Raw genomic sequence first — 18099 nt, 5'->3', positions numbered from 1 at the left:
TTCTTGATGCAAACTCAGATGGAACAGGTTTCTCTGAGCCTGCCAATCTAAACCAACACAAATACCACCCAAAGTGACACTTTTGTGCAGAGTAGGGCAGGTCCACACAGTGTGGAACAGCAAAGGTCCAGCACAGCTGGAGATGCCTCCTGCCTCCCTGGTGTGCTCAGCAGAAATGGAAACATCCTGAGATATTCACATTCCTAGCAAGTCTGTGCTGGAGGAGGGCTTAAATCGGTCTTCTGTCTCCTGTAACCCCAGGAGATATGGTTAATGAAAAAAGCTAATTATCTGTATTGTTATAACACAATTCACAAAAAAAGAAATTAATTCTACATATTTTTGAAACTCTATATAACCACTACTTAATTCTCAATAAGCAACTAACATCTCCCTAAAATGAAGGGAATCTCTGCCTGCATGGTGGGAGATACCAGTTTATGATCTCATTTATTTCTTGAGGCAGTTCTACATGAACACTTTGGCACTTTGTTCTTCAAGAACTGATGAAGATGATATGCCATCTCTGATGGTTGTTCATTGAACAAAAATAGGAAATTTGAAATAATTTTTTTTTCATACAACATAAGTTTGCATGCTATGCTGAAGTCATTGTTCAAATCCACATACTTGCAAGTGGTTATCACACTGCCTCAGACACAAATTTATGCAAGCATTTCAGTTCAAATGATTCAGGGGAACTGAAGAATAAATAGTGCCATCACTGTTTTTTGATGTAGGAGGGCCATGGCCATTTCTTGTGTGGAAAGTATGAGCAGATGAGGAGATCTCAGTTCTGTAAATCTGGGCTTGCATTTCACAGCAACCAAACTTGCTCAAGAGAATGAAGAAATCCCTGCGGAAAGTCTTCGTGAAAATGGCGTAGAGGAAAGGGTTAGCACAGGAGTTGATGGGGTAAAACAAAACCAGGAGGATCTTGGAATTGGACACCGTGATGAGAGGAACCTTGAGCGAGGCCGATATGGCAAAGAAAGATATTGGTGCCATGCAGAGGAAGTCGGTGAAGATCAGTATGGCCATGCGCTTGGCAATCTTGGTGTCACTGTTGGAAGAGACGACGTTGGGGTTTCGCACAGTAAAGTAGATGCAGGTGTAGCAGACACAAATAATGACAAACGCGAGTACATTCAGCACTAAGAGAAATATAACGTAAGCCTGGGCAAACGGCGTTTCTATATCCATGGGCAGACAGATGCTGACTTTCATGTAGCTGCTGACCCCAAATATGGGAAGGAGTGCTACTGTGAATGCAAACACCCAGCCAAAAATCATGACGATGACGGCATGGCGCAGGCGCACCTTGCGGTGCAGCTGCATGGCGTAGGTGATGGTGTGCCACCGTTCCAGGGTGATCACCGTCAGCGTGTAGACTGAGAGCTCACTGGCAAACACTGTGAAAAATCCTGCAGCGTTGCAGCCTGCTCCAGTCTGCCAGTCTATGGCGTAGTTGTAGTACTGGCTTTTGGTCTGGATGTCTACAGAGGCAATAAACAGCAGGTAGATCCCTATGCAGAGGTCTGCAAAGGCAAGATTGCACATTAGAAAGCGAGGAACAGTGAGTTTGTATTGACTGCTTATTAAAATAATGAGGACCACAGTGTTCCCAGTAATAGCTAAAATGTTGATGAACCATATCAGGACTCTCAGGATGTTGTATCCCATGATATCTTCACACGGGTTGAAAGCATCAGGTTTAGGAGAGCAGGCTACATTAACTACTTCATTGCATAAACCATAGTCAAATTCATTCTCCGCTGGGTCAAATCCTATGCCATAGTTGGAAATATAATCTTCAGCTGCAGACCTTGTCTGTAGTCTTTTGCCAGGCTTCTCCTCAAAGTCTTGCTTCACCTGAGATATGCTACATATCGGATGTAATTCAGTCCTGAAATTGTAGAAAGAGTAGAGTTGGAAGCTAAGAGACACAATATGAAGTAAAAAACAAACACAAAATCATCCAGTTTCCATTAACATCACAGTTTTTCTGGTTAGATGATTATATAGATTAACCTGGAGCCTGAAATTAATAGTGTGGCTGGTCCCCATTTATAAAATACAACAAGAACATGTAAATGACTTGGAAACATCATAAAGTGCATGGGAAAGGAAAACCTAATATTTGTCTAACACTCATGCTGCAGTTACACACCTGGATAACACACTCTGTAAGAAGCCTCCCTCATCTGAAATGAATATCTCACCTAAGATGTCACTGAGAAGCTGATTTGTGCATGGGGGAAATGCATGGCAATGAATACCAATGTAAGACTGAGCTTTGAGGAATGAGTCAAGTCAGCTGTGCTTATAAGGAGTTTGTATAACCAAAATAATGCTACTGTCTCTTAGAGTTACTCTCAAATTCCCTTTTTCCTAAAGGTATTGACCACCACCATCTTGTAACTCTGTCAGGGCACATAACTCCATTTTGTGCTGTTCATTTTTAGTACCTCATATTAGTGACCAGCCAGTAACACAAGTAAATAGCACAAATAAATTCATTCGGGGCTCCAGATAATCTCTAGATGACAGATGCCAACAGAAGCACAAGGCACAGGAGACCATTTTGCTTAAAAACTTTTTTAAAAAGGTGGATTAGAAATCAAGTGAAGTGAAGCAAAACCAAACCAAACCAAATCAAACCAAACCAAATCAAACCAAACTTGACATTTTAATGGAAACCCTAGTTGCTTTTTTCTTTCAGAAAGTATTTTGTAAGCACTTTAAGAATTTTTAGTAGCACAGGTAAATACTAGCATTTTTGATATTTTTGTGTTTGGCTTTGTTTTGTAGAGTATTAGCTCTACGCCCTTCTCCATGCCTAGACCTACAGAAGAAACTAATATTTTGGCTGAGATGATAGAACGATGATCAGCTCAATAATATCAAGAAATATCAAGTATAAACATGAAATGAACGGTGAGTTTTTACAATAACTCTTTGGCTGCTTTAGAATTTGGCTGTCCCATGAACTTGCATCCACAGGTTTGGATGCAGACTGAGTTATGGAATAAAGCAGTTGACATTTAGTTGTGAAACCAATGCAGTTCAGCTCTGCCTACATTCAGCTACAACCCAGACTGCAGTTTAGGTGTGTAATTTCTAGGACAGGACCCCAGCTCATCTTCCACCCTGATTCTGAGTACAGTTGAGAGAATAGCTCTCTAGGCAAATAAAGTTAAAATTTTGAACAACTGGTAGCAGCCTAAAAAGGAGAATTATTTGTAACCTAATTTTACCCTTTGACTTTCTGCACTCACTATATCTTCTGAAAATTGAGTTTAAAGGGTCTGCAAGAAGGGAAAACTAATGAAGGTCCAGCACCAGAAGGTGAGGGACATTTCCTCTGAGATTCTGAACATCCTCTACTATTATCAATATTTTTTATCTTGCCTGTCAACTGAGTCAGAAAACTGATTTTCTGTGAGGTCAAATATGCACTATGAAGGTCACAGTAGCAATAACAAGGCATTACATTTTGCTCTCCTGTGTTCTACTCGCATAAGGATGACTGAAGGGTCCAGAGTATTGATCAATATATCAACAGTTCTCTGGCTGAAAGAGAATACAGGCTTCCAAGGAGCAATAACAGGAGAAAAAGTCCCTCATTTTTTAGTGCAACAGGCACTTGGGGGCACTGAAAGCCACAGCAATTGGTGGTGCTTTGAAAATGAAGTGAGGGAAGTGTTTGTAGCCAATCATTTCTCAGCATGAGGTAAAAATAAACCTTTTCTAAAATTTTGGAGGCACTGCCTGGACCTAAATATATGCCCAGGCAAGAGTGCTACATGAGGACAATGAAATATTTCTAATCATTACAATTCATTGATTCTTGCCTTATTTTTACAGCCAGTGTCCCAAATAAAAGCAGGGTCCCAAGGAATAAGGTGTTTGCTCCAAGGAAAGATGACGAGGGTGTCCTGCTGGTTCCCTGTATTGGGGGCAGGTAAGATGAAACTCCCAAGGGAAGGAAAAGCCATCCTCTGACACTGACTCCTTGTCGTATCTTTGCCCTGTTTTTCTCACCCTTTGGGCTGTGCAGTGCATTCAGAGCAACAGGTTAAAACTTTATTTGTCAAGGGATGTGGGGATCCTTGCTTCCTGTTGAGACTGTGGGTGTCCTTAGGCAGTTAATTTATTCCCTCTCTTTGTAAACATTTTTTATTGTTTAGCATTATTTTTCTCAAGTAAACTAGAAAAATAAACTGGAGAAAGGGCAGCTTAGAGAACAAAATTGAAATTGGCAGACTGCTCTGACAAAAATAAACAAAAATTACTACCTTTGTACAAGCCGTTATTTAAGTTGTTATTTTATGCGCCTTGTCTGGATCTGGTGGCAGCAGGATCTTGTGTGCTGAGAAACACTCTCAGCAGAATAAATAGTCTTGACCTATGTTCTGTAATAAGTCCTATCTCACACCAATCATCCTCACCAAAAAGCGCCATTAAGTGAGTTGTGAGCAACTGATAGTATGTTCTTACGAAACGAGGCCCAAACACCATTCGTGATGCTGCCACATTTTTTGAAAAAGGAGGATTTCAAGTGACAGCTCCTCCAAAGAATAACGATCAAGTGTAAGGACAGAGTCATATCAATGCCATTCTTTTGGGCAGACGGTGATCTTTATGTCAAAGAAAGCCAAAATCTTGCTGAAGTTCATAATGGTCTATGTCAAGTTGAGGGTTTTAACATCCGGCCTCTGCCCTATCTACACTTCAAGGATATTATTTTCCAGTCACAGAAAAACGTGAGGGGAGTTCAACATACTGTACTAGACTTGCCTTAAGAACGCAGCTTACCTTCTCTTAGGCCAGCACCACAATATTCAAACCACAGATCAATATTTAGTGTGCAATCCTTATTGGAATGAGAAAAACATCAAAACTATCTTACGTTTTAACGTGTGTCTCAGACTGGCAGAGCTGAGCTTGACTTGGCATCCTCCAAAACTTAGAAAACACTGTTGCTGTATCAGGTTTAAGCTTTCCATTATCACACAGCATCTGTTTGCTGCTGCAGAGAGTTTTTGGGAGGTGATTGAGCATTATCCACTATGGTAACTTATTTTATCTAGGGCTTTGAGTGTTGCAAGAGTGTCAAAAAGGGGAAATCAAACATGAATGGGCAGCCAGAAAGGGGCCACACATCCTTTAATTTTTCCTCAGAGTTCCTGTGTGAACTCCAGATGCTGCTGCTGTGATCCTTAGAAATGCACTTCTGGGGGTGATGAAGCATCATTTTTATGCTCCCTGGACTACCTGGAAGTATTTTGTGAGCTAAATGGCCACAAGGAATGACTGTCTCCTGTGAAGGTGCACGACAAGCCAGGTCACACCAGGGCTCCCACCACCACAAGCAATGCCTGCTGCTCTGAGCCAAGCACAGCTCTTACCAAAGGGATATTACACATTGTGTGATCAAGCACTATGCAAACTATTAATAACTTTTAAACAGCTTGAGCAGCCTTCAGTGCACAAGCAGCTTGTGCCAGCTGTCACGAAAACTGCTTTGAAATGAAAGAGGGTGTAGCTACTGTATGTGTGACTAATCTCTGCTGAAGTGTATGGTAATACTTTCAGTCTTCAAACCAAACCATGCATCCCCTTTCTCTCTTTAATCTGAAGAAAGGATCTCAGTTTCATACCAATTTCAGTACAGCAGACATGACTGTATGAAAGAACTGACAATTTTTAATTATGTTAAAAAGAAGCTGACAAGAAGGGTTCATCTAAATAATAGGTTCTCATAATTTAGCATTTATGCTTGATGTTTGATAGAAAATACATCTGGTAACTATTAAAGGCATGGATAAATATGTTCAATTTTGTTCTGTTGACCAGGGTGGTACAGCTGTGACCAGACTTGCTCCAGAAGCAGCCCCACCATGCCATGGCATTCCAGCCCTGGAACATCCACTCTGGGGCTATGTGAGCTCTTCACAGGTTTCTTGGCATTTCTTTGCAAAATTACACTTACCCAGGCTGTGGAAAGGGCTCTGTTTTATTCTCCTTGCCTTCTTGCTAGCCAGGGAAAGGCTTCCAAAAGTGGAGCTAAGGGGGAAGTGAGTGCTATGGACTTCAATTCCATGTAGAAAGTGTGTGGCATGGAAGTTTTTCAAAGCCCAAGTGAGGGGACTAGATACTGAGTGCTTACCACAAGGTCAGGGCTGTTTCCTCCTGTAGCTTGCCTTCAATAGAAACGTTTACTAAGTTTTTGAAAAATCCAGTTGCCTAATTTAAGTCGTGGGTTCTGTGATTTGGGTCCTGATTAGACCCAAGCAGCCCAGAAGCCAAGTGCCTTCAAAAATACGAATCACAGTGATATCAGTGTTCCTTTGCAGATACAGAACTACACATGCTTTTACTGGGCTCATTGGAAAATAACACTTTGCCACCAGTTCTGGAAGGACTGGACCCATTCTGCATTCCCCTTCTGCTTAGAAGCCACCAGGCACTGTGTCTGAACAAGACTGCACAAATGTGTGAAAAAAGTCACCTGCTGATCAACTGTTCTAGTGAAAACCTAGCATTTTGGATCAAAAATGGATAATGGGGGATGGATTCTGCCAGATATTCTGTTATCACTACAGTGTTCACCATCACATTTGCACTCTTTACACAGTTTTGTAAACACATGTAAATGATATTTATTAGCTATCAGCAAACTCAGTTATCTTCCCTTGCCTGGTGACAATACAATGCTAAAAGTAAAAGAAATGGCTATTAAGGGTATTAGTATTAAAATATAAGCTACTAACAGTTTAAGCTTTCTCTGCATGGTTTTACTTTTCTTAGAAGTTTTATGCCAGTTATGAAAATGATGTCTTGAATTGTAACAATGATTCATAATTTCTTTTCTGCCATGGCAAAGTCCAAGTCTTTCAGGACATCTAGTAAAGGAAGAATTTCAAACAATAACAAGGGTTTTCATGGGTACCAGTTCCTCATGTTTTCCAGTGGCACAGATTCAGGAGGTTCACTAACTACTAAATGTGAACACCATATGACTGAGGTGAAAATACTCAATGAGAATCACTGATACCTAAAGTCTCACTGCAACTTGTTAATGGAAGATTAAAAACAGCATGGAAAATTACCTTTGGAGTCTAAAAAGACACCTTAGCCTCCCACCCTGCTCTGTTGATTCGTGTGAAATGGATCTGCTCAGAAAACATGTCCCAAAATGCTGTGAATATGAACTCAACAGATAATGTATCTGTGATGCTTGGCTGGGCAGTGCTCCAACATCAATGAGGTTTTCTGAAAGAAGACTTTGGGATCACTCAGTGGTCCTGTTGCCCTCCTGGACTGATGAACAAGTGTTGACCAGCTTCTCTGCAAACACAGCCTTCCCTCCAGTTACCTTCTGAAAAAGTGATCAATTTTTTGCTGTTTAATGTCTTTGGTGTGGCTCCAGGCTGGTCCCAGTGAAAGATGGAATTATGACAGGTGTGGGCAGAATTGTGTCTGAGGAAAGTGATGATGCTATCAGAATTTAATAATTCCCTGCATTGGAGAGGCAGTGTACTGTGTAGCATGCATAAACCTGTATGTATTGTGTATTCATTTATTTCCATCCATTTACTCACCTGCACTGAAGAGACCTTTTCTATCCACATTTTGAGGAATTTTATTTAATTCACTATCAACTGCTGAAAAGCACCAGAAAGAAAAACAAATTAAATCACTTACTTTTGTCTTTTCCAGTTTGTAAATGCACAGCAATGGCTAGGATAGGTGAAGTTTGCCTCAATCAAAGATCTAAATTTGCTTAAGTCAGGAAGCTTTTTTAAATTGTATGTAGACCTTGCTCTTAGCTTCTTAATGAATTCTAATCCATGACTTGGCAGGAAACTGATTTTCGTGCTGGAAATATCCCTTTAAAAAAACATATAAAAATCTTGGTAAAAAGCAAATTTACTTCTGCTCAACAATGGATATGTGTTTTAGACTGTCCTCATTCTCAGAGTAGTGACTGGAAACAGATCAGCTGGAAATCTACATTGAAAGGATGATCCAATGCTAAATTGGGTGTTCCTCCAGCAAACTGAGCTAATATCCATTGTAAGCAGCAATCAAGTGATGCTACTCTGTGAGAATAAAAGAAAAAAATCCCATAATGTTCTGGATAAAAATTAGCAGCATATAAACTATTACTGCCATATGATGCTGGGTTTAGTAAATACTCAGTAACTACAGCAAACATCCCAGAATACTGTTAAAGGACAAAAAAAAGGCTGATGAAATCACGATAGACATTTACTATATGAACATCACATCATGGGAAGGCTGCTGTGGAAAAAGCAATAAACACAAAGAGAGAAGCTCACATGTGGGTACAGATGTGAGGACAGGTTGGGGATATCAGATTTTGTACTCATTAGAAAGAAAAAATGATGAAAGAGAGACAGGAGTGGCATTGTTCAGGCTGTTAGGAGCAAAAAAAATCCCAACAAAACCTTCTTGGAGGTTTAAAAAACAAATATAGCACAGACTGAAGCAAAGACAGGGGCACAATTGCATGAGGTTAGGAGAGATGAGTTAGTGTTTACTGTGGGGCAGGCTATCAGAGGCAGAGATGGAATCAGCAGCCATGAGAGAGCATTAGAGGAGTTTTAAAAGGTAACATGTTCTGCAAATACTTAATCTTGTACCATGCAAGTGAAGAAAGGGAGGAAGCACCAAGAGTGCTCCATCTCCAGGCTAAGAGATACTTGGGAACACATCCCCATAGCTCCAGGCTGTAACAGCTGAGGCAAAACATCTCTGCATTTCCCTTATTGGGACACAAACCATGCCCTGCAGATCATGACTGCCTGACATCAACTCCTTGCTCTGAAGAGCAAAGGTAAAAGTGAACTGCACAAAATCACCTTTCCTCCATTAAGCCCTGTGCTCTCACAGCCTCAGACTGATCCAGGATGTAGTGTGCTGAGGCTGCTCTTTATTCTCCAAGGAAAGAAAAGATTTCTCCCTAATCAAGGAATTGGACGGACAATGTTTGCAGTTTTCTCCGTGTTCCCTCGAAGGTACAGTTTCCAATTCATCTTTCTTTGACAGTGTGATATCAGGACATGTCATTTGATCTCTATCACCCAACATGCACAAATTGTTTTTTTTTATTATTGCATTAACACAGGAGAGTGGTGCTATGTGAGGGGAGACCAGGTTTTAGGAGCATGTAATAAAGTTTAGACAGTTGCTATGTACCACACACACATTTGCACCTCTGTTCTCTGGTCTAGAAAGCAAAATTAATACCAGGAAGGGGTAGGAAGCTTGAGCTCCAGCCAAGCCTAAGAAGTCACAGGCAGATTATAAAGCATTTTGTAAAATTGGTGAAGATGATCTTTGTGTCCATGCTGTGCCCACAGCTGAGGCTTTACATCCAGGCTCTGAAGGAATATGTCACCTTCAACAACTGGACAATGGTCTGGGGCAGCAGAGGAGCAAACACAAACTCCGCTCTGCTGCCCCAATTTGGGACCATGTCTGGGAGACAGAATGTACTACAAAGTGCTGTGAACTTCTGCAGGGCAGGTTGAGAGAAGCCACATCTCTCACTGAAGACGTCCTGAGGTCCTGGGCCTGTTTCTACAGGAGCTAAACCTGGCAGCTGCTGAGGAATTTTAGGCTATCGATTTCTCCCTTGGATTCTTGAAGAGGTAATTAGGTTGCAATGAGCAGCCTCAATTTTCACTTGTGCCCTCAGTGCTCTGCCTAATGAAAACTGTCACCCACAGTATATGCTCATGAGTCAAAAACTAAACAGCAGGTTTCTGCTTAAATCCATGACAGCATCACTCATGACATCATTAAGAGAATGTGTAACTTCAAAGTTCTGAACAAGAGCACAGAAAATGTTTTCTTTGGCTTTTTAGCTAAATATAATTACTGAGTCCAAACTGGTATTACACTGTGTGGAAATAAGCAAATATTGAATATATGAATAGCACTTAAAAATATCTGAAAGTTTACTGAATCTCTCATCTCCAAACGGTTTCAAAGATATAAAATATTTTTTCAACAAATTATTTTTCTTTCTTAAGGAACTTTTCTTTTTATGCCAATTATCACATGTAAACAGAATTGAGTTAGGGAAAGTGCTTTGCATACCCTTGTGGGTTTTTTTTCAGTATGTCTGTGAGGGATACCTATAGATACACCACTGACAAGCCCCGAAAAACAAACACAGACATTGTGCAGGTGGTTTAGTAAATTACTCCTGAGTAATTACTGAGATACCACACACACACCCCTCAGCACAGAGGTTCTTTGGGATGCTGTTCTCTAGCTAGAGGTTTGATACATTAAATAAGCCTGATGAACAAGATTATAAAGTGGCAGTAGGAAATCAAACCAGAAGGCATCAGCAATTGAAATACATGTTCTTGTGTTATCGTTGCTTGGCTGTGAGTCATCAGCCTTGACAGCAGCCAGCGCAGGAACAGCAAAATGAATCCACCTTCTCTTCCAATCACTTCCCTTTCCCACTGGGAGTCTCTGTTGGATTAGCAAAAGTACTGACCGGCTGATGAGGTCTGAAAGGCACCTACAGAAATGGCAAAAAATAGCTCCTGGATCAGAAATCAAAGCAGGGTAGGTGGATTGGGGAGAACAATTTTCTTTGTGCTTGTATCTAAACTGATCTCTGGCTGCTCTTCAGGGACTCAGCTGTTGATCTGGGATCTACTGGAGCTCTCCTGCAGCCTCCATATGTGGGGTTACCAATGAAGAGAAATTGCAAGGGTGGGGTGGGCCACTTCACCCTGCATTGAGTCAGGACACAGCCAGAGAGCTAAGGACACCAGCAAAGTCTGGTGCAAACCACTCAGCTCTGAGAGGAGCAGCAGACAATTAAATGAAACAGTGCAGCTGAAAATTGAAGCTATGAAACTCCAAGTTATAAACAGAGTGTGTCTCTGTATAGAAGGAATATGTATAGTTGTGGGATTTAATAGCTATATGATTTACTGGCCTACTGTCAATGCCAAAATCCTTTAACTCAAAATTTGATGTCTTTCCCAAAGAGAGATTCCAGTTCAGCCAGGAGCTGTAAGTCTGAGAGAGGAATTAATTTGTGAAACTCTGTAGCCTGTACAAGGCCTATGATTGGTGCTGTCTCTTTGTGTTTGTGTTTCTTTCACATTACTTTAATATGATGAATTATAAAATAGAAGTTGGCATTAACTGACTCTATAACACTGGCTTGGGAAGATCAAGAGTTAAACCACCTTGATGTTCATTCTATTAAAACACTGCAGTCTGCAACATGGATTTGATTGCAGCAACAGCAAAAATATGATTTGTCCCAGCGAAGATATGATTATGGGTCAATCATTTCTACAAGTGAAAGCACATCCCTGGTGTACACCACAGTGATGGATGAGTAAGAAGGCTCTTTCATGATCTCATCCAGGATAAAAAGGTAATTTCCCATCCGCGGAATAGTGGATGTATTGGTAATGGAACAGAAAACTTTTTACACAAATAACTCAGTGTTAGAAATTGAACTATCAAATGAATCTCAACTACAGGCAAATCAATTTGACAAACCTCCAGAATATGATTGTATCAAGTATAGCTTGCAAAGAAAATGCATTTACTTTTCGCTACAGGAAACAATGATTTCCCAAAGAAACGCCTATGACATTACTGATGAAAAGATGCTCCCGTGTCAGTCTTTTCCAAAAAAGAAGATACTTAGAAGAAAAAATGGAAGTGAAGCATAATGAAGTAAACCCAGCTCTTTATATCATAGATACATTGACCGTCACACAGTAGAAAATGAGGCCTTCAGAAGAGCTCTGGACTCAACCCATGGTTAATCAGGTATTTTTTTTTCCCTCCTTTTCAGATTTGTGACCACTCTAGCATCTGTATAAAATCTTCCAACAGCTCCCATGACCCCTCTCACTCATTTGGGGTGACTTTTAGCCCTCTCTGGACAACCAGGGTAGATGCAAAGAGAGAAAGTTCCGATGAATCAGTGAGACAAAAAAAAAAAAGAATCCCACATCTCTCTTGCAGCCCTTATGTGTGGCGGCTTGTGCTCGGAAACACAGGCAGCTGTGCAAACTCATATATTTTTGGAGCCTATGGCAAACTGTGGCTTGAGGTAATGGTGGCTGAGATCCATAAGCATCCTACAGCTGAATTTTCCACTGCTAAGTTCTCAATCCCCAGCTCATCACCCACCAAGGACATCCTGCTGTAACTATGTGGGATGTATCTCATACCTACCCACATCCCCATCCCTGTAGGATGGGAATTTTGCTTCAGAATTAAGCTGCACAGATGCAGAGGCAGATGTTCAGTGGCAAGTAATTCAGATTTCAGCACAAAGAACCACTCACCCAGTCTTGATTTTGCTCAAACAGAAAACCAAAAGCATTTTTTTCTAGAGGATAAAACAAAGCAGAACTACTCCTCTCCTGCACAGTTTAATAAACCGTGGAGAGAAACCTGGATCTAAATCTCTCACCCTCAATACTCTCAAAATCTTGAGGAAAAAGTGAAAATAAAGTTCTAGACTGAAATTTCAATTATGGCTTCCTTTTTTTTTTTATTCAGAACTAGACCTCTGGTCTTGAACTCCAAGGTTTGCAAGATGAAATCCAGACTGGCATTCATATTTTCTTCTCTGACTTTTTCTAAGGAGTCAGTAATGAGAAAAATATAATCCAAATACTACTTACAAAACAACAGGTCCATTGGCTCCCTGGAAGACCTCATTTGGTAATTTTTCTAGGTTGTGATTGTCACTTAGATTTCTGAAAAACACAATATTTTATGCTGAAACAATCTGAAACTAAAAAAGAAAATAAAATCTTGCAGAAGTTGCTATCTTCATTTTTCAGAATTGCAAACAACAGAAATAGTTACAGCTCATCCAGGTATGTCCCATTAAATGCATGATTCTCAATGTCCTGAATTCCATTTTTATTGAGCCATCTGCAATAGAGAAAAGGAAAAGAGAGTTGTGTTCTTATTTATGCTTCATGACTAAAATGTATACAGCTCAAACCAGGGAATCTCAAACAAATGAAATCATTAAATGGACACTGAAATGGTGAAATTTCTACAAATCCTAGCCTGTAAGATCCCAGTAGCTGGAGGAAGGCTTTGAAGGGAGCAGACATGAATAGGGTGGATGAGTGCTACCATCAGAGACAGCAGCTGGAGTAAATTCCTGAAGTAAGGGCAGAGATGGGGAAGATGCTGGCGCTGCTCATGGCTCCACTGGGAAGGCAGCAGAGGAGCCAGGGAAACCAAGGTCTTTCCTGTTGGTGCTGTCAGTGCCGCTCAGTTTTACTCTTAGCAAGATGCTTTTGAAACGCTGGGCCGCTGCTTCATCTTTGCCAGTTATTAGGGAAAAAAGCCTGTTGTGTGCCATGGGCTCACGTCCACAGCCAGGCAGGTGGAGGAGGGGGGCTGATGGTCACTGAGCCAGGCAGGAGGGCAGGAAGGGGCAGCCAAACTGCCCAGAAAGCAGGTGATTCCTCCTACACTGCTGCCTTGACAAATTACACTCCCTGTCTGCTCTGCTGCCCGGTCCTACCTCCCCAGGCTCCTTTCCCCAGGAGGAGACATAGGTAGTGAACCTGGCAATTGAAGCTCCTGGGGCTCTCTGCCAAGTTTTTGCTCTGGTGCATTACCTAATTAATGTTTAACGACCTTCCCTCTGTCCCTTTGTGGTCCTAAAAATTTACATTTAGGTCAGTTATATTTATCATCTTTACGGTGCAATCATTCATCGCGCCTTAAACGTCACTTTGCAGCTCACGCCCTCTCCAACAGGCAATGACAGGTCTGATTGATGGCAAAAATGGCCTGATTTAATTAAACTGTCAGCAAACCTGGACTCTTTTCTAATTCACTTTGAAAGCTGAGCATGCAAGTGACCCACTTATCTGAGGTCTGAGGTGGTGAGCTAAGGTCAGCTTGGAAATCAGTCATGGGTCTGGCTGAAAGGATTGCTCTTTTGACCATGACAGGCAGATGCACATAGCTCTGTGTCTATAATGTCTGTCAGGCTGGATCAGGAGAACTGTCACCGTCCCCTTCGCTTGCCAGCACTATTAGACATGAATGAGCAGGCACGGAGGAGAGACAGGTCCCTGCTTACAGAATTTGAAGCATTTATTATATTACATTGATCTTATAAATTTGTAGCTGCCAGACTGATAGATATGTTTTTAATCACACTATTAGCACTTACTGCATTCTCTCACTGAACATGATGTTAATGCAATGAGATATTAAGGTTGTAAAACAGAGTCACTGTAGCCACACAGTGTGGACTATACACTCCTGTCACCTGGCTAATAGCATCTAAGTAGTAAAAAGAGCAAAAAATTACCCAAATCCCAAGACCTCATTATAGTACACAGAGATAAATTCCTGTCGAGGCAAATTCTCCCCTCACTTCAACCAGCGTCCTTACTGACTCCACTCTCTTACATTAGCAAGGTGATAATGGAGGTGGAGATCAGAGCTTGGACATGGGGGCTTTTCCTTCTCATTTCATGGCTAGAGTAGGTTTTTAAAACTCTAAAATTCACCCAGTGCAAGAGGTTACTGCCCCTGAAGTATCATTTACTTCCCCTCTATTTTGGGACTGGAGAGATCTGTCTTAGAACCTATGTGGCATGCAGACCTGGAAGCATGGTGAATTTCTTTCATAAATTTCTAGCACTTCATTACCCTCATTAGTCTCCTCAGTGCTGATCCCATGCATAGCATAGGATCAGATGCAATCTAAATTACTGGCATAAAGATGCTCATAGCCTGCCACAGCTAAGCCTATTAAAATGGTTTCTCCCTAGAATGTGAGGGTTCAGTGGGTCCTGGGTGATTTTAATCATCTTGATATGCCTGCTTTTGCTAAGTGATATTGCTGTGGCTCTGTTGAGTTGCCGTGACTTCAGTTTTGTACAGAAAAATGGCAAATTTATGACTAAAATGAGCTAAGTTCACCACAGCACAAAGAAAGCCTAATCAGGGACTCTCAAAGGGTGCTCGCAGGGCCTCTGTCCTGAACTGCTCTAGGGAGAACTAGAGCAAAGCCAGGACATTTTCTGACCAGGGTGCTGGAGGCCAGGTCTGCTCACAAAGCTCTTGCTGCTCCTGCACTTCCAGGGATGGGGCATCCACTTCTTCTCTGAGAAACCTGTTCCAGTCCCTTACCCCCTCATAGTAAAGAATTTCTTCCTGATATAAGCAATGAAACATTTTGGAGAGAGAGGGACATGCCAGCTTCAAGATGCACAGAGAGGTCAAAATACAGCAAAACTCTGGGATATTTACTTCATCCTTTGGTGGTATTATGAAAACAAATACAGTATTTGTTGTGCAGTGCTTTGGAAATATATATTTGAGAATAGTCTTTGTGTATGTGTGTGCGTTTAAAACTTCAGAACTTGAAATAGAGAGAGGTTGTGCATAGCTGATAGGGAAAAGGGAGAGATAAAGCTAAATGACTGGTTACTGGCCTCTCTTCATTATTGATGGTCTGACCTTGCTCCCCCCAGAATCGACGTGAGCTCAATCAGTCAATTCAAACCTTGCTTTTCTCTCTCAGTGTGCCGGGTAAACCACATAAACATGGTGGGAATTTTTTCCAGTCAGGCCACTGGCTAAGTGAAAGGAAGGCAGCTTGTTAGCAAGCAAACAGTATGTTTTGATATATAGAGAGAAAGGATCAAAGAAGCCAGCTAGTTCATTAAAATACATGACTGTTCAAATCGAATGCAGAGTCATCTAGCCATGCAGCTCCAAAGTGCACTGTGAACCCACCCGTACCAATGCATTACCATTGTGTACAAATAAACCACATTTCCACAACACCTGCATACATTCTGCCCAAGTAATAAGGGTCTTTGAGTGATGTGTCTGACTGTAAATATTTATGAGTTGTGGCATCCTTTTGAACGCAATCTGTATCACAGGGAACTGTAGCTGTAGCTATTTAACCTTGGCATCGGTAATTACTAAATTTTCTCTCTGATGTGCTTCTAAAATAAAGAGCAGGATTAGAACACAACAAAAAGCCCCAAAAGCATTAATTTGTTTCATGGAGGGGAAACAGCATACAGAGATCTCAGGGGCAAGAAGAAATCTCAAATTGAATTTGGAAGTGTATGCAAAAGTGCCCAACTCCTGGTATCCTTGACCCTGTTCTGGAAAAGAAATGAACTAACAAGGAGAATAATGAATTTGCCATGTCTACTCACAGAATCACACTTTCAGAACTCAGGCCCATGAATGAATTTCTTTCAATTGTACGTATATTGATATTGTCTTGAATATCTCTGAAAAATAAAATACAATAGAAATGACACCTTTTTGTACTTCTATGAGCCTTTCAATACTTATATTCAATCTGAGGAAGTACTACACACAGAGGGTAATAACCAAAGTTTCCAAGACATTTTTCTGCCTGCAGAGCACAAACCTTCCTGATAAAAAAGGCTGGAGTAAAACATTCCCAACACCCCCATGCTTTCCTCCCAAATAGGCTGAAGACATTAAAATGCATAAAAGCTCAGGTCTATAACCTGAGGTGGATGAAATAGCTCCTCCAGCCAACACACTCCTCAGAAAATGCAATTGGAGGGGCCGCGAGGCCACCCCTTCTCCCAGCCTCCCAACCAGAAGGAGGAAAGCCATTAGCCTTTCTGGCCTGATTCAGCAGGGTACCTACCAGCCCATGAATCATTCCCCAGCTGATGTCAACAGGGTTGCTTATAAGCTTTGTATGTGCTTAAGAACTTAAATGCGAGACCCCTGTCAGTGCAGTTTGTTGAATGGACAAGTAGGAATTTCTGTCTTTCCTCAGTTGTGACTGATAAAAAAAAATAGGAACGTTCTGTTGCTGGCTCAATATGGGCCTCAAAGAAGTTAAATAGTGTTACTCATAATTTAGACTGCGGATATGGCTGTTTCCTTGCTGTTTCTGTTGGAAATCACAGAAGAAAGTTAATTATCTGCAAAGCTTGAAATTAAGCGCGATTCCAAAATTGTCTCATGCTAACAGCTCCGTACAGCCACAACTCTGCACTGAGTGACACTTACACAAAGGCTTCATTCAGCAAACTGAGGGCAGCAGAGGCAGGGATGGGGAGGAACACAGCACCCATGCAAGTGAACTGGATCCCTCTACTGAAGAACTGCCCTTTATAAATTTCAAGACCTGTCTTTGGAACTTAAATGTTGGCACAACTGAAGCCAGGGGGAATTTTCTTATTGACCTCAGAGGGACTAAGGTTTTAACCAAGGTCTAGTTTGGCACTCAATCAAGGTATATTCTTACAGGGAAGTAAGAAGTTGCACCTAAAAAATTAAGAGCTCTTGCTGGTACAAGCCACAGTAATTCCTGTCTAGTTAAGACTGATGATAAGGTGAAAATCTCTGAAGTGCCATAGCTGTTGAATTTCCTAGATGGTTTTGAGGAACAATGAACTGAAGTTCTCAGAATTACACATGTCAGACATATTCCTGAAATGGATTTCTTATCTTATATGTCTGTATGTTATATTCAGGCATCCCCCACTATGTTTTATACTCATTTTTGTTGATATTAATGGCTATTATTAAGATAGCCATGAATAATTGCAGGAGTAATGTTCCTGCAGGTTGAAATCTCCTAATCAAAGATCTGAAGGTGCAGAACTTTGTGTGTAAATTAACAATAAATCTTGTCCAAAAGAATGCTTTCAGTTAGACTAAGAACTGATTGAGAAATGTATGTCAAATTATTTTTTGGTAAAAAAGAAACTAAGTTTTTCTGATATGCATTTTTTTCTACAGAAGAAGTGCTTTAGGAAATTACCAGCCTGTTTTCACACAAAATTTTGCACAAATATGATTTTCCTCATTGGCATTGGAATTTTCCATAATAAAAAATTTTAATTCTCTGGGCAGTTTTACCACATAGGGAAAACAGAAAAGGGTACGATAGATAATTCCCTGAGGTTTGTCTTTAATTTTAATTTTAATTTTAATTTTAATTTTAATTTTAATTTTAATTTTAATTTTAATTTATATATTTTATATTTTTTCTTTCCTCTCTGATGTGGT

General features: G+C 40.8%; 1 protein-coding gene across 2 annotated transcripts in view; it reads right to left on the bottom strand.

The window, feature by feature from the left end:
* Positions 1-678: 678 nt before the first annotated feature.
* The window catches only part of FSHR (follicle stimulating hormone receptor), a 78602-nt gene continuing 61181 nt past the window's right edge, over positions 679-18099 (bottom strand). For both annotated transcript variants that reach the window (XM_005523257.3, XM_088052850.1), the window contains 5 exons: positions 16254-16331; positions 12904-12972; positions 12717-12791; positions 7711-7896; positions 679-1906 (listed from right to left, as the gene is read on the bottom strand). In XM_005523257.3, coding sequence (XP_005523314.2) covers positions 679-1906; positions 7711-7896; positions 12717-12791; positions 12904-12972; positions 16254-16331 — 1636 coding nt within the window. The remainder of the gene's footprint in view (positions 1907-7710; positions 7897-12716; positions 12792-12903; positions 12973-16253; positions 16332-18099) is intronic.

Source organism: Pseudopodoces humilis, chromosome 3 (genome assembly GCF_049639895.1).
Source record: "Pseudopodoces humilis isolate 2021_Gansu_Grassland_sample_001 chromosome 3, ASM4963989v1, whole genome shotgun sequence".
NCBI classification, from domain to species: Eukaryota; Metazoa; Chordata; class Aves; order Passeriformes; family Paridae; genus Pseudopodoces; species Pseudopodoces humilis.
Note: the sequence above shows the minus strand (reverse complement) of the source record. Positions and strands in the feature narration are given on the sequence as shown.